The sequence below is a fragment of the Otolemur garnettii genome, unplaced genomic scaffold (assembly GCF_000181295.1).
Source record: "Otolemur garnettii isolate 467f Iridium unplaced genomic scaffold, OtoGar3 scaffold00056, whole genome shotgun sequence".
Taxonomy (NCBI): Eukaryota; Metazoa; Chordata; class Mammalia; order Primates; family Galagidae; genus Otolemur; species Otolemur garnettii.
The window spans coordinates 1-15,957 of NW_003852451.1; the positions used below are offsets into that span (position 1 = coordinate 1).

At 43.8% G+C, this 15,957-nt stretch overlaps 2 protein-coding genes across 4 annotated transcripts in view; one reads left to right on the plus strand and one right to left on the minus strand.

The window, feature by feature from the left end:
* The first annotated feature begins 815 nt into the window (after positions 1–815).
* PDCD2 (programmed cell death 2) lies at positions 816–9,290 on the plus strand. 3 transcript variants are annotated; one of them, XM_023514655.1, is made up of 7 exons: positions 825–976; positions 1,076–1,169; positions 1,751–1,993; positions 2,336–2,467; positions 6,220–6,323; positions 7,397–7,510; positions 8,520–9,290. In XM_023514655.1, exons 1-7 carry the CDS (start codon positions 890–892, stop codon positions 8,676–8,678), a joined length of 933 nt encoding a protein of 310 aa, XP_023370423.1. In that variant the 5' UTR covers positions 825–889; the 3' UTR covers positions 8,679–9,290. The 3 variants fall into 3 exon arrangements, with proteins under 3 accessions (XP_003792411.1, XP_023370423.1, XP_023370421.1); XM_003792363.3 differs by having other exon boundaries at positions 816–1,169; XM_023514653.1 differs by having other exon boundaries at positions 825–1,169; positions 2,381–2,467.
* Positions 9,291–12,930: 3,640 nt separating this feature from the next.
* The window catches only part of TBP (TATA-box binding protein), a 29,477-nt gene continuing 26,450 nt past the window's right edge, over positions 12,931–15,957 (minus strand). The window contains exons 7-8 of the mRNA XM_023514660.1: positions 14,861–14,955; positions 12,931–13,523 (exon numbers count right to left, since the gene is read on the minus strand). Coding sequence (XP_023370428.1) covers positions 13,444–13,523; positions 14,861–14,955 — 175 coding nt within the window. The 3' untranslated portion in view covers positions 12,931–13,443. The remainder of the gene's footprint in view (positions 13,524–14,860; positions 14,956–15,957) is intronic.

Genomic DNA, 15,957 nt, shown 5'->3' on the forward strand with positions numbered 1-15,957 from the left:
CCCTAACCCTAACCCTAACCCAACCCTAACCCTAACTCTAACCTAACCCTATCTCCTAACCCCAATCTGAAAACTCAGCCCTAACCCCTAAACCTGACCCTATCCCTCACCCCCAACACACTAACCCCCTAACTCTAGCCCAAGTCTCATCCTCGCCCAACCCTAAAGTGGACTCTGGCTCCTACCCTACCTATTCACAAACTAATCTCAACCCTAACCCTTACACCAGACTTGGACCATAACTCCAGCCTCCGTCCCCTAACCCTAATCCGTGGTCTTCGCCCCACCCCTACCCTAACATCGTAGCGCTAACCTTCTAACCCTAAGCCTGACCGTGATCTTAACCAGACCGTCAGGGCGCCGCCCTCCCGAACGGCTCAGAGTCCCTGCGGCGGCTAGGGCTCAGCTCTCCGGCAGACGCCGAGGCCCGGATGCAGCCCGCTCCGCCCGGTCCTGGAGGCGAGGCTGCCTCCCGCACAGCCGGGCGGGCCAGGCGGCCCGCACCCCGTACGACACGCGCGCAGGTCCCGGTCTACCCGCCCGGGCGCCCAGCAGCTTGGCGTCTCTTATCCCTCGCTCCTCGGCCAGCGGCAACCCCTGCCAGGCACCTCAAGTCAAGGAACTAGACCGCATCCCGACTGAGGAACGAGAGGCCATCCGCCCCTAGTAGCGCGGCTCGCAAGTAGCTGTGCCAAAGGCGGGCCCACGCCGGGAGATTTTCTTTGTCCCGCCTCCTCACCCCGTCCTCCAATCGCTTCTCGTCGATGCCCGCCCGTCCCTGGGCTTCATTTCCGGTTCCTGCCTCTTGCCTTCCGGTCCGGTGGACGTCCGCGTTCCAGTTTGGCAGTGGGGGACTACCCCCCTCTCCCTGACGAGGACCGAATGCCGCATGGCTGCGCTGGCCTTGCAGGTGGAGCTGGGCTTCGCCGAGGAGGCGCCGGCGTGGCGGCTGCGTAGCGACCAGTTCCCCAGCAAGGTGGGCGGGCGGCCGGCGTGGCTGGGCGAGGTCGGGCTGCCGGGGCCCGGGGCCCTGGCCTGCGCACTATGCGGCCGCCCGCTTGCTTTCCTGCTGCAGGTGTACGCGCCGCTTCCCGGTCGCACAGACGCCTTCCACCGCAGCCTCTTCCTCTTCTGCTGCCGGGAGCCGCCGTGCTGCGCCGGCCTGCGAGGTGCGCCCGAGCCCACCTTGTTTCCTGACTTAGGTCTCTGGTGCGAGCGCAGACTTGAAAGTCTAAGCGCCGACGAGGTGTGAAGGGCCAGAAGCACAGCTGCTGCCGGCCCGGCTCCCTCCCTGTGGTTCCCCGGGAGCCCCTTCTCCTAGGTCCTTCGCGGCTTACTAAGTGAGCGCCTCACTATGCCCACGCTCATTTGTTACCTCCGGCTTTTTGATAAATCAGTTGTTCCTAGGTTAGCAACAAGATAATAGAAATACTTTTTAGAAAGATAGGTCCTAGTAGCTTTTTCATGTTTTTGGCAGGCTGTCTTAACGATTAGTCTTGTTACTCGATTAACTGCAGCCAGGTCCAGGAGCCAATTAGTTGTGTATACCAGACAAAAATCTAGTTTCTCGATTTTAAAAGCTTTTCCCCTTCCAGAAAATAAGCTTCCGGAAAGCAAAAACTTCATTTCTCTCCTTTTTTTTTTCTTCGAATGAGTATCTTTTCAGTCATACATGGAGTAGAGGCTCAGGTATGTGAATTGCTATTTTGTTTTACTGAAAATACTTTTACCTTTACTCTTTCTTTTTCAGTTTTTAGGAATCAGCTACCCAGGAAAAATGACTTTTACTCCTATGAGCCACCTTCTGAGAATCCTCCTCCAGAAACAGGACCATCTTTGTGTCTCCAGCTTAAGTCTGGTGCTCATCTCTGCAGGGTTTGTGGCTGTTTAGGCCCCAAAACATGCTCCCGATGCCACAAGGTGCATTACTGTGGTAAGGTGCATCAAGCTCTGGACTGGAGATTGGGACATAAGCAGGCATGTTCACAGCCAGGTATGTCACAGCTCAGTTTCATAGCTTCTGTCTACCCAAACATACGTCCAGTATAAGTTAAGATTAGAAAAAGTATAATACTTTTTGAAATCTTTATAAAAGATAGCAACATGAACATCTTTATAAAAGAAAACCTATGAGATCTTAATCATTCAGTTATGCTACCAGCTTTACCTTGATACAGATATTTAACTTGATCCTATTCTAAAATTCTAGAACTACATGTAATAGTAGGGAATACTGTTGCTGTATGGAATGTGATAGTTTAGAAATAGAAAATTATCAGCCCACCTTCACAACTAAATGATTACTAAGGGTGCTACTTTTGTTTGTTTGTTTTAGATCATTTGGACCATGGAATTCCAGACCACAATTTTCTTTTTCCAGAATTTGAAATTATAATAGAAACAGAGGATGACATTATGCCTGAAGTTATGGGAGAGGAAGATGCTACAGAGATTGTGGGGAGCATGGGTAAGCAGTCTCAGGACTTCAGGTTAAACGTAATACGTGGGAGAAAGGGTTGAGTATGTTGGAAAGAAAGGGACTGAGAGGGGAAGGCTGACACTTTGGAGGCTGCAACCTATAGTTCCAAATATTGCCTTAGGTGAAAATGTACTTCTTCTACCAAGCCTCCTGGGTTATGTCAGGGCCTGTCTGCTCCCTGCAGAGACAGAAGAAGTAACCAGATTGAGGTGAGGGGAGTGGTAGAAGATGCTGGATGCTTACTGAGTGCCTCTGAGTCTCAGGTCTATTTCTCAGATCAGGGGAATGAGAGTAACTAATGTATTTGGCCTGCAGCAAGGGCCCTTTAACAATTTCTCTTTTAACTTGCCAGTTTTACCTAGAGTTTTATACTCTAGAGTAGTATCTATGCTGACCACATACTTCCGAGACTTATAATAGTAGTTAACATTTATCTAACACTTCTTTCATGCTTTTAAGGTCTGTTTTTAGTTCATTAAAATCCTGACTACTGCCCCATAAGTGAGAAACTCTGCCCCATAGTGCACGTTTGGAGATTGGAGTTGTGGGTGTCACTTGGTTTTGACGTGGAACTGTGAAGCTTTACAATTCAGGTTTTAGCCTAGATCTTGCTGACTCTAAAACCTGAGCTACACACACCACCACCACCACCACAAAATAAGAGTATAGTATCTAAATGAGAACATCGACTTACTAGTTTGTAGTTCATAACAGTCACACTTTCTAAAACATATTGAGTGTCTTGCCATGTGTCTGACCGTGTGCTTATTCCTGGGCATAATCGGAAACAATACTCTGGTGGTCAGGTGCTCATAGTTTCTTAGAGGAGCCCAGATTGTACTTAGGGAAGTTAAAAATCATGTGGCGACCAATAATAGCTCAGGTGCCATGGGAAGATGCGTGACATCACAAGTTTGCGTGGCTGGAACCATACATACATCTTGTGTGTACGTTGTTGTTTTTAAATGGTTAAATAATGAAAATGCTCACCTTTAGGAGAAGGTTTTAATGAATCCACAAGGGAGTTCACTGTTGCTCGCTGTACAGAAAGCCAGTTCTGAGACGAGGATTGCTAAAGAAGAAAGGATTTATTTCAGAGGATGTGTCAACTGGGAGAAGGAGGCACAGGCTACCTCAAATCCACTTGTCAGATTAGCAGGCGTAAGGGATTTTTATAGAGATGAAATGAATAATGTGTAGAGGGAGTGTATTCCTTACATTTGGGGTAGAGTGCAGGGCACACAAGCGCAGTGGAAAATCATGCTAATTCATACAGCCCATGAACAGAAAATGGTGGGCAAATCCCACCTCAGGGTGGGAATTTTAGTATTATAATGAGCTAGGGGATAATATTGTTCATTCTTTGAGCCTTGTGCATAGGCTCAGTGGCTCTTGGTCACAGTCTGTGGTAGCGTATCACCATCACTTATCTTGACTTTCTCTGGACATTGGTAGAGTAAGGCACTATAGTTACCTCAGGGCTGCAAGGAGGTTCTGCTGTTTAACTGGGAAAAACTCAAATGGTTATCAGTGTACAGAAAATTACAAATCCATTCAGCAGTTTGTTCTGAGACCTCTCTCTTTTCTAAGACTGCTATTTCTAAGCCACGGGGAGCTGAGATAACCCTTACTGTTTCACTCCTGTCAAGTCAAGGCCACTTAGCTGCCTGCTTCAGTTCTAATGTGAACATTAGAAATTCCTTTTGAGAGTGGCACCTATGGCTCAGTGGGTAGGGTGTTGGCCCCATATATCAACGGTGGCGGGTTCAAACCTGGCCCAGCCAAACTGCAACAAAAAATAGCCAGGTGTTGTGGCGGGCACCTGTGGTCCCAGCTGCTCGGGAGGCTGAGGCAAGAGAATCACCTAAGCCCAGGAATTCAAGGTTGCCGTGAGCTGTGTGACACCACGGTACTCTACCGAGGGTAGTAAGGTGAAACTCTGTACAAAAGAAAAACAACGACAACAAAAAAGAAATTCCTTTTGAATATGAGGGAGCTAAGACACAAGAGAATTGTAAAATTTTGTTATAAAACCAGTCACAGAAGGAGAGAATGGAGTAGGAGGGTTGAGGATAAAGCTGGGATTGGAACGTACCTTGTTTATGTGGATGTGACTTTGTTTTGTATGATTACAAAGTAAAATTAAATTTTAAAAATCTATCCTGGATCATCAAAAGTAAGTGAAATTGGCCAGGCTTGGTGGCTCACAGCTGTAATCCTAGCACTCTGGAGGCTGAGGTAGGTGCTTGAGCTCACAAGTTCAAGACCTCTGTGAGCAAAAGTGAGACCCCCATCTCAACTAAAAATAGAAAAGCTGAGGCAGGGCTCACTTGAACCCAGGAGTTGGAGGTTGCTGTGAGCTATGACGCCAAGCACTCTATGCTTGAGACACTGCCTCAAAAAAAAAAAAAAAAGAAAAGAAAAGCAAGTGAAATTGTATTGAATTAGACTTTTATAAGAGTAAAAGAACTCTTCTCAACGACTTCAAGACATAGGACAGACCATCCCTAGGGAAATATAACCCAAGAATGAAGAGAACTGAAAGAAAATTGTACGATTTTCAATAAACTTGTCATTGCTAGAATGTTGCTGTTCTTTTGAGGTATTGGTTGTGTGTGTTGAGTGCTAAGCAGAGAAGTAATTATGTTGGAATTACTGAGAACTGATGTATTAGCATGGGACAAAAATGATGTAGGTAGTTAAAATTTAATACAAACTTTGTAAGTCTGAATTTATATTGGAAGTATCAGTTAGGAACTTGCAATATAGTTAATCGACTATAAAGGCACAGTGATAATGACCAGCTCAGTAGCAGCAAGTATCTCTAGTGCCTGCATGGTGGTGTCTGGATGCCATTTCTCTACATGAAACTCCAGGCTTTGCTGGGAGTTGGTTGATTCCAGAACTGTGTCAGGAAACATTCAGATAAAGCTGAAATGTGGGCAACAAACTCATTTCAAAAATTGGTAAATATAAGAGTAGAATGTGAACGTTTTAAAATAACTGAGAAAATGACATGAAGGCTGTGTGACCAATTTGATGGAAGTATTTCGGATTGCATGTGAAAACCCCACACTATACTCCAGAAGTGCATTAATGTACATAGTTACCATTCAATAAAAAAAAAAAAAAATTGGTAAATATAGGGGAAGAGTTTGTCTTTAGGGAGACATATTTGAATTATTCAAAGATGAAGTGATATGTGTGGTATTTATTCGGAATAATTGAGTTGGGGGAAGCAGTTGACAAGAAACACTGGACTTGAAATAATAGTAGTGAAGCTAATTGGTACATGAATGTTCATTATAGAATTTCTATTTTCATATATATTCATAATTTTCCAAAATAAGGAGAAATGCTTCATGCAGGTTGCTGTGTCTTAGCTGAGACGTAAGTGTGAGATCCTAGGAGAAAGAGGCCGGCAGGAGGAGTATGGGCTGAGGGAGCTGCATTTGAAGATGTGAAGTAAGAGTCCAACAGCTTCAGGATAGTGGTGATAAGAAGTGTTCACATTCTTTTGTGTGTCCTATTATGGGCTGTGTACAATCCTAGGCCCTTGACTTTGAAGGCAAAGTGCTAAGTGGGAACCTGCATAGTAAATGTTGCTGCATGGAATGCCTGGAAATTCAGATGGCCCAACTTTAGGTATCTGATTAAAACTGGGTTCCCTCAGCATGAGTGAATTGTCAAGTTGTGGGGATTATTCCTGTGTTCCATAAAAGTTAATGTTGATTTTTCAGGTGAAACACTTGAGGAAGAACTAGATTCCATGGCAAAACATGAATCCAGGGAAGATAAAATTTTCCAGAAGTTTAAAACTCACATAGCCCTTGATCCAGAACAGGTAAACTAGAACTCATCCTTCCTCATTGTATTCTTTTCAGGGTGTGTTTTATGAGTTTATCCCTTAGAAGTAATTCAGGTAAGAGGTAAATGAGATGTTGCCTAAGATACATGGAGCTTTGGCACCATTGGCCAAAAACAACAAAATAAGTTATTTTGCCTATTTTCCAATAGGTCCTGGCTAGTAAAACCAATGGGACATGCTAACAGAACATTATTCTCATTAACTTCCCACGCCATAAATGTAAATCCCTAAAGAAAACTCAGCTGAATTCCCATAAACCAGTCACTGGGATTAAATAAATATCCAGGGGTTTAGAGGAAGAATAAATCTAGGTCCTAAACACTAAGAAAGTAGTTTTTGGCAATAAGTATCCTTTTTAACAAAATGCAGGAAAACCACGCAGTCATTACAGGAAGCTTTTTAAAGTGAACTTTGCCCATGTTTGTAGTTTAAAACACCATGTTTCACTTGGTGGTCCTCTCTTTTAACTAAGATCCCTTTTGATGAATGAAGGTGAGCAAAGAGTCTGGGCAGCATTTTGAGTTCAGGGAACTCAAATGGGGAATTGTGGGTTTATTCTTAGTCCTTTTACTGTACATTCATAGGATTAAGGTTCTAAGGTAGTGAAAGCAGCAGCATCTAAGACAGGCGTCCTTAAACTATAGCCCGTGAGCCACATCCAGCCCGCCAGGTGATTTTGCCGCCACTGACTATCCTGCTTAGCAGCTGACTTGTCCCGGCCCGCAGTCCGGCCCTCCAGTGGTCTGAAGGACAATGAACTGGTCCCCTCCCTGTTTAAAAAGTTTGAGGACCCCTGATCTAAGAAATCAAATTTTGATATTCTTTGGGTCAGATAAGCTGAACTAACCACTGCAGGAAACTGAGAGGGTGCTAGTGGTGCTCACTGACATAGCAGGGTCTGATGGGGGACAGAAATGCTTTTCAGATCAGTACTGTGTCAAGTGTGGGACATATGTAGGATTTCTCCACATGGTCACCAGATACCATGTTACCCATAGACAACTTAGGTAAGGTGATCACAGTCTTGACACCATTCTCGTTGGTTTTAGATTCTCAGATACGGCAGAGGTCTTGCCCCCATTTGGATTTCTGGTGAAAATATCCCTGAAGAAAAGGATATTCCAGATTGCCCCTGTGGTGCCAAGAGAATATTTGAATTCCAGGTATGACTTCTAAAAAAGACTGTTTTAGTGTGTAGTCACTGTGATTTGTTTTTAAATTTATTACAGTAACACATGCACATGGCAGTGTGGAAGTGCCCTGTAATGAATGAAAATCAGTTTTCTCCCCAACCTTGGGGATTGTTCCCTGGAGGGAATTACCTTTCACTGCTTTTTCTGGTAGTTATCTCTCTCCTTTTTCTGACATTTGTTACTCGCCTAGTTTTCAGGCTTTGTTAGACTGACTCCTGTGATGGAGGTTTAGAAGGTGCCCCTGTGTGGCTGCCATACATTGTGAGAGGCATATTTTACAGCCATTACTGTATAATCTTGGGTTGTGGTCTTATTAGAACAAATGGATATAAGTATTAAGGTGTTTCTTACAAAGGAGTTTTAACATTAGTGTATTTGGGGAGGGTGGAAATGCTCTTGAGCTGTGGCTTCACTAACCTTACAAAGCTGTGGATGATATTTATTTCTTTGGTTTAAAAAAGAAGGAATCATTAGGACCATGGCCAAAACTGTTTACTTAGTGCCAGAGCTCTTGATGCCCAGGATGAGATGATAAGATTTGTGTGAAGCAGTTTCACATGACAGTGGCAATTCTGCTTCTTCGAGACTACGTGACTTCAGAGACCCTTTTATATACAAATATATTAACAGATGTCCTTTTTGTATCCATTGCTGGAAGTTAGGGTTAGGGCTTCTTGAGTCAGGACAATTTTGTGGCATATCAGTAATACATATTAGTAATAAAAAGTTCAATAATAGCCATGTGGGAATATCTTTCTGAAATGGAAAAGAGACATCAAACAGAAGGCCAGATGAAGTAGAGAGGAGCTTTGAAGTTGTAGAATATATTTAGATTATTAAGTATGTGAACTGTATGTCATCTGTAATCCTGTTGTGTGGAAACTGAAAGACAGTAATGACCCTGGTTAAGCAAGTCCGTTGGGAGTACATAGTGCTCCCTGGCTTGAAGCAGCATCTAACTGTGTCACCCTCTCCTCAGGTCATGCCTCAGCTGCTGAACTACTTGAAGGCGGATAGGCTGGGCACAAGTGTGGACTGGGGTGTTCTGGCTGTCTTCACCTGTGCTGAGAGCTGTAGCTTGGGTACTGGCTATACAGAGGAATTTGTTTGGAAGCAAGATGTAACAGACACACCTTAAACACATCTTAAAGCTTTAAAAAATGTTAATGATCTCTTACACCTTACAATTCCACTTCTAGGACTTTATCCTAAGTAAATAACTGTACCAGAAGTAGAGGTACAGAGATGTTGCTTGAGGCATGATTTACAGTGCCTAAATATTAATGAAAATGTCCAAAATTAAATAAACGTTTAATTTATTAAACGTCTGCAGTGGAAGGCTATGCAGTTAATGATATGTACCCATGTAGACCCCAAATAAGATACAGATCTAAATTGATACTAGAGGCAGTGTTCTGGGAGGCCAAGATCGGTGGATTGCTGGAGCTCAGGAGTTCAAGACCAGCCTGAGCAAGAGGGAGACTTCATCTCTACTAAAAATAGAAAAATTAGGTGAGTGTTGTGATAGGTCAGGAGGCAGAGGCAAGAGGATTGCTTGAGCCTAGGAGTTTGAGGTTGCTGTGAGCTGGGCTGATACCACAAGGGTCTGGCCCAGGGCCTGAGACTCTACCTAAAAAAAAAAAAAGAAAAAAAGGCACTAGATACTACTGTAGGTGATAAGGTATGACCATATTTGTGTAAAGCTGTTTTTACATACATATGAATACAGTAATAAAGCTGGAAAGATACATACCAAGTGTTAACTGGTTATCTGTGAATGGTGAGATCTTTTTATTTATGTGTGCATTTCTTTCGATAATAAAAATGGGTACGTGCCAAGATAAGTACCATTCTTAGAACACATCACCCTATAAATTTGCAAAGTTAAAAAGAAAAATAGGTAGGGTGGCGCCTGTGGCTCAAAGGAGTACTGGCCCCATATGCCCCGGCCAAAAACTGTAAAAAAAAAAAAAAAAGGAAAAGAAAAATAAGTAAAATGTCAACTGCTGTCTGGTCATCTGCTTACTGTGGAAGGCTCTAGTACTCACTGGAAGCCCAGAATGTAAGAAAAACTGCATTTCTGTGGCTTGTGGGTGTGACAAGATTCCTAGGAATTCTGAAGTTGACAGTTTTGGGGGAAAGGGTGTATTTGTGGTTGTAAAACCTGAGTTTGAAGAGCCTGTATGTCCCAAGTGACCTTGCTCAGCCAGTAGTCCTGCTTACAGATGAGAGTGACTGGCAGAGGGCAGTCCTCCCTTCCCCTCTCACCTTGACATGGGTGGAATGTAAACTAGAGGAAGGGTCTGGCCCAGAAGCAGCCTAGTAAGGCTATTCACATATAATGTCTTATTAGTCCATATTCCGTTCAGACTTAAGTGTGTGTGATGTACACTAGACCGTTACCATATGCTTGGTGTGTGTGACGTATTAATGGCGCGTCTGTCTAGTCGCACAGCACCCCCAGGGGGAGTGCAGTGACTCCCGCAGGCCACTCTCCTGGTCTCTGACCCTGGGTGGTTGGGTTCAGGGTCGCTGCGAACCAGTCTCCATCACCCCCTTGTGGCGTGGTTTGGTCACAACACCCCGCAGGACATGTAGACCGACAGCGGGGACCCGGGGACTTGGTGTCACAAGGGGCGAGTAATGCCTTGTAGTTAGTACGCGTGCGTTCTGCCCAGTAAGGCCCTTTAAGGCAAATACGTTAGGGTCTTTATGGTAGAAGCTGTGATGGGAACATAGCACAGAGCACCCAGCCTGCCACCATGTGCATCTAGAGGTGATCCAAGATCACCTGGTCTTTCACTCAGAACAGGTTGTACCCAAAGAGAGCCTCTGAGTCAGCACCGACTTGGCAACTGTGTTTAAAAATGGCAACTATATAGAAAATAAATACAAGAATAATACAAAATAAAAAATATCAGGACACACTTAAAAGCACAAGATGATCAGGTGGCGCCTGTGGCTCAAAGGAGTAGGGTACCAGCCCCGTATGCCAGAGGTGGAGGGCTCAAACCTAGCCCTGGCCAAAAACTGAAAAAAAAAAAAAAAAAAGGCACCAGATGATCAATTCAGCAAGTCGTACCCAGGCAGCCACAGCTCCACAGACGGTACCAACTGCCAGTCCTTGGCTCCACCCTGCAGTTTAAGATCTGCTATGCCCAGGCTTTGCCTGGACTGAGCTGATTTTGTCCTTTGACAATTGGCAGTCATAGCAAAAAACAGATGTTTTAGGGCGATGTCTGTGGCTCAAAGGAGTAGGGCCAGCCCCACATACCGGAAGTGGTGGGTTCAAACACAGCCCCGGCCAAAAACTGCCCAAAAAACCCCCAAAACATGTTTTACCTGTTTTGGGGAAATTATATTGGGGGAAGTATTTTGTCACTCTGAAGAATGTTGCATATGCCGCTGCAGTAGCACTCACCTGTAATCCCAGCACTCCAGAAGGCTGAGGCAGGTGGATTGCTTGAGCTCAAAAGGTGGAAACCAGGATGAGTAAGAGTAATACCCAGTCTCTACTAGAAATAGAAAAACTAGCAGGGCGTTGTGGCAGGTGCCTATAGTCTCAGCTCTCAGGCAAGACATCACTAGAACCCAGGAGTTTGAGGTTGCTGTGAGCAATGACGACACTAGGGCACTCTAACCAGGGAGACAGAGACATCATCTTGGAGAGAAAAAGGGAAAAAAAAACCCAAAATGTTGCATGTATGATATAGATTAAATAAATGAGTAATTATGAAATAGTCTAATTCGTTTTCCACGTTCTTAAAAAATTAAGAATTCTAAGTATAAAAGAAACTGTATACATAATATAGAATTGACTAAATTCAAATCCTATAATTCTGAATTTGAACTATACATAGTAATATGAACTCATTTTATCTTGAAAATTTAAAAAAGAAAAGCAGACATGCTGAATTATACCATGACTTTATAACTAGCAAAACCCAAACTCTGAGCTCTACCCACTCAATAGCCCACATATTGGAAGGAAAAGAGTTAGGGGCTCAGCGCCTGTAGCTCAGCAGTTAGGGCGCTGGCAATGTACACTGAGGTATGTGGGTTTGAACCTGGCCTGGGCCTGCTAAACAACTGCAACAACAATAAAAACAATAGCCGGGCTTTGTGGCTGGCACCTTTAGTCCCAGCTACTCAGGAGGCTGAGGCAAGAGAATCCATGAGCCCCAAAGTTTGAGGTTCCAGGCATTGTAGCAGGCACCTATAGTCCCAGGTGCTCGAGAGGCTGAGGGAAGAGAGTCGCTTGAGCCCAAGAGTTTGTAGTTGCTATGAGCTATGACGCCACAGCACTCTACCTAGGGTGACGAAGTGAAATTCTCAAAAACAAACTTTACTAAGGAATACACACACGGCCTATATATATGAAAAGACACTTCTGGGATAGAGATAAATACTGGAATGATGTCTTCCCAAACCCATACATTGTTGGCATCAATGACTGGGAAATGCAGGAAAAGGGAACTTCATACACTTTTCTTTTTGGACTGCATTGTGGTTACTGATCTAACAAAATTTAGAATGTATAAATAGTTCTTAATATAGCAATTCCTTGCAGAAAGTTTACTACAAAAATACCAGTACTTATCACAGAAGTACACATAGAAAGCCATTCCTACAGTACTGTTCCCAATAGTGAAAAACCAGAGATAACATAAATGACCATAATTAAGGGAATGGGAATGATTCAATAAATGAAAGTACGTAAGAGCACCTTAACTCCCAATAATGGAAATACATTTGATATACTACCTGAAAAAAAGGAAAGCTATAAAACTGAACATATTCTGTAATTTTTCCAAAAACAGGATCAAAAGCAAGCTCTAAGGATAGAATTAGCATAGGACAGGTCTTGGAAAATACCTTTACCTTACGGAGACAGGGGACGGGAAAAGGAGGTGGAAACGTACTTTTATAACCACAATTTGAAAACAAAACCAACTCCTCCCCAAACCAAAACGAACCCTAACAATGAAACTTAAGAATGCTGATAATCCATGAGGAAAAAAAAAACCTCTCACCAAAAAACTTAACAGAGAACTGGTCATCTGTGGTGGACAGGGTGCAGCTGCCACTCACTGGCTATGCAACCTTAGCCAAGTCCTCAGCTAAGCCCAAGTCTCACCTCCAAAAGAGGAATAAAACCTGCAGCTTTGTGAGGATTCCAGGCACCATTTGCAACCTAACTGGGAAACAGGAAGTGCTTCCAACAGAAGGTAATATATACACATTTCCTGAGCAACAGCGAGTTCTCAGGTAATGGCAGCAAACAACAAGCAAACACCAGAATGGTTTCAGACATTGTATCTAAAATATGACTTTTTTAAACAGTATAATCACATGACTCTTACAAGATATCATTTATAGTAACAATCTAACACTTTTATAAACTGCATTTATTGTACAGGGTACTCTGAAGAAAAATATGTACAGCTGTTTGTTTTCATTAACACATCAGTTCTGTCCTGCAATACTGGAAGGTGGAATGTGTGTGGCACAGAAATAACCCCTAGGAGTTAGAAATTAGAAAAACAACACTTTTAAAAAAGATTTTTACTTTTCTGATAGAAATATAAAAACTGTGGTTTATGGGGAAAAAAAAACCAAAAGTCCAATGAATTGCAGAGGTGGTTTTAACACTTGAAGTTTTGTCCCTTAAACTTGTCAACAACAGTGTTTGGAATCTAAATATAAATAAGTGGGCGCTGCCCAGGTAGCGGTACAGTGGGAGCAGCTCAGTGCACATTGCATGGTATTCTTAGTACACAAACGACGCCTCGGCAGGCCGCGTGGAAGAGCACTGCCTGGTGCCACCACCCACACCTGAGCGTGGTACCAGAACGTACTTGTTCAGAACACGTGGGTGGTAGAGGCAGGGCACATGGCAGTCATTATGTTGTCTTCCTGAATCCCTTTAGAATGGGGTAGATGTTCTCAAATGCTTCGTAAATTTCTGCTCTGACTTTAGCACCTACGAACAAAAGTTGGGGTGTAGATGAAGAGCCTGAAATGGCATTTCCAAACACACTAGGCACATTCTCTCCATATCAGTCAGATAAACAGATACACGCATTCAGATATTAATGGTGGGCTGAGCTCCCGTAGCACAGTGGTTATGGCACCAGCCACATACACCAAGGATGGCAGGTTCGACCAGCTAAACAACAATGACAACTGCAACAAAAAAAAATAACTGGGTGTTGTGGAGGAGGCCTGTAGTCCCAGCTACTTGGGAGCCTGAGGCAAGAGAATCACTTAAGTCAGTGGTTCTCAACCTGTGGGTCATGCGACCCCTTTGGAGATCAAACGACCCTTTCATGGGGGTCACCTAAATACATCCTGCATATCAGATATTTACAGTACCATTCATAACAGTAGTAAAATTACCGTTATGAAGTAGCAACGAAGATAATTTTATGGTTGGGGTCATCACAACATGAGGAACTATATGGGTTCCTGTGGGTTGCAGCATTAGGAAGGTTGAGAACCCAAGAGTTTGAGGTTGCTGTGAGCTGTGATGCCCTGGGACTGTATCAAGGGCGACATAATAAGACTCTGTCCCAAAAGAAAAAAAAAAGACATTAATGGTGGCACCCCTTGTCACAATTCTGTTACTGTTTTCAAAACATTATTTTTTTAAATGTTTTTTTAAAGAACAAAAGCAACTCCTACTACTTCCTTTCTTGCCATGTGACACGCCTGATCCCCCCTCTCCCATCTTGTTTGGAGGCTCCCTGAGGCCTCACCAGAAGCAGATGTTGGGGTTATGTGGCTTGTACAGTCTGCAGAACCATGAGCCAAATAAACCTCTTTTCTTTATTAAAACACACACACACACATACACACAAAAGCAGTGCACCATTTGCCTCCAGCCTCTGGCTCTGCAGCTCAGCTCTCTGAAGACTGACAGGTCCTCACAGCCTCCCCTGCTCCTGAACAGTGGCCTGAGCAGCAGGGGAGCTCTTGCTCTCTGCTGCCTTCAACTAAGTTCTTCGGAATTGTCCTGATTGTCTCGTGATACTACTGAAGAATCCTACAGCTTAAGGACTAATTTCCACTGAATCACTAGCCTCACTCGAAGCACAGCTCCTTTCCCCCACAGTCAACATAGGTGGTGCTTTGCCTGAGGGAGCACCAGGGCTTGGTCAGACCTGCCTGCTCTTACTCTGTCCCTCCTGTGGGCATGTCTGTCGCCAGAGTGTCAGTGTGGAAGGCCTCTGCATGAAAAGCTAGCCCACTGTCCGCTGAGAAAATGCCACCCATGATACTCTTCCAAACTTAAAGATGCTACTTCCTATTACAACTTACCTGTTAATACAACTTTTCCAGAAACAAAAATAAGAAGAACAATTCTTGGTTTGATCATTCTGTAGATTAAACCAGGAAATAACTCTGGCTCGTAACTAGAAGGAAATGGTAAATACAGTTTAGAAATGAAGAGCTTTCCATGCTTTTAGATAAAATAAGGACCTGTATGAGGGAAAATGCTGAGTAAACAAGCAAACTAATCAATGGGTAAAGACAGTTCTTCAAGTAGCATCAAAGGAGAAAACACAGAAGTGAGGCCACCTTGGAATCGACACTTGATAACCAACTAGTTGACAAGAGGCTCCCTATGCTCTCACTTTTCCCCATTTCTATTGCATCTGAATTTTCTGACATAAGAAGAGGTGCTTTGTATTTACCTTCTGCAGTTTCTGATCCAAAATCCATTCTGGACAAGTGTAGGTATAGCAACTAAGCCTAGTATTAACCTATTTCTAAGATCTGACAGTGACAGTTTACCTTTTAATCATATCCCACCTCCTTAAATTGAAATATTCTCTAGTTATCAACTGTAGTTGGGTCATTTGACCTAGGTGATATACCAGATAATAGCCTGAGAATGAACCTATCCCCACTGAGTTGTGTGACTAAATGAACTATTGGTAATTACTATTCTAATCCTAGTAACCTCATTTTTGTTAGCTCAGAGAGGCTGAATACAGGATGTGTGTTTGACCTGGGGGAAATCAGGACAGGCTGCTCTATGGCATGGGTGGACATTAGAAACTCAGGTGGGAGCTTCCTAGGTGAAGAGTGAGACCACAGTGAGCAGGTATTGCAGTGACAGGAGTAAAGGCCCAGGCCAAGAAGAGCACAGGGAGTCCAGGGGAAGTGGGGGGCTGGCACAGCTGTGGGCAGAGAGCAAGAGAAGACAGTCAAGCCGTAAGGTAGGTGGGGCCAGCAGTCCCTGAAGCAGCAGAAAAGATAATGGCAAGAATGTTATCATCAGCCAGATGCAGCGGCTCATGCCTATAATCCTAGCACTCTGGGAGGCCCAGGCAGGTGCCTGAGCTCACAAGATTAAGACTAGCCTAAGCTAGAGCGAGACCTTCCGTCTCTTAAAAAAAAAAAAAAAAAAA

What these genes read in the sequence shown, in the direction of transcription:
- PDCD2 (XM_003792363.3), top strand. Translation starts at nt 890, where the DNA reads ATGGCTGCGCTGGCCTTGCAGGTGGAGCTGGGCTTCGCCGAGGAGGCG. An exon ending in GCAGGCATGTTCACAGCCAG is followed by an intron (nt 1,994 to 2,335) that starts GTATGTCACAGC and finishes TGTTTGTTTTAG; the next exon opens with ATCATTTGGACCATGGAATT. An exon ending in AGAGAATATTTGAATTCCAG is followed by an intron (nt 7,511 to 8,519) that starts GTATGACTTCTA and finishes CCCTCTCCTCAG; the next exon opens with GTCATGCCTCAGCTGCTGAA.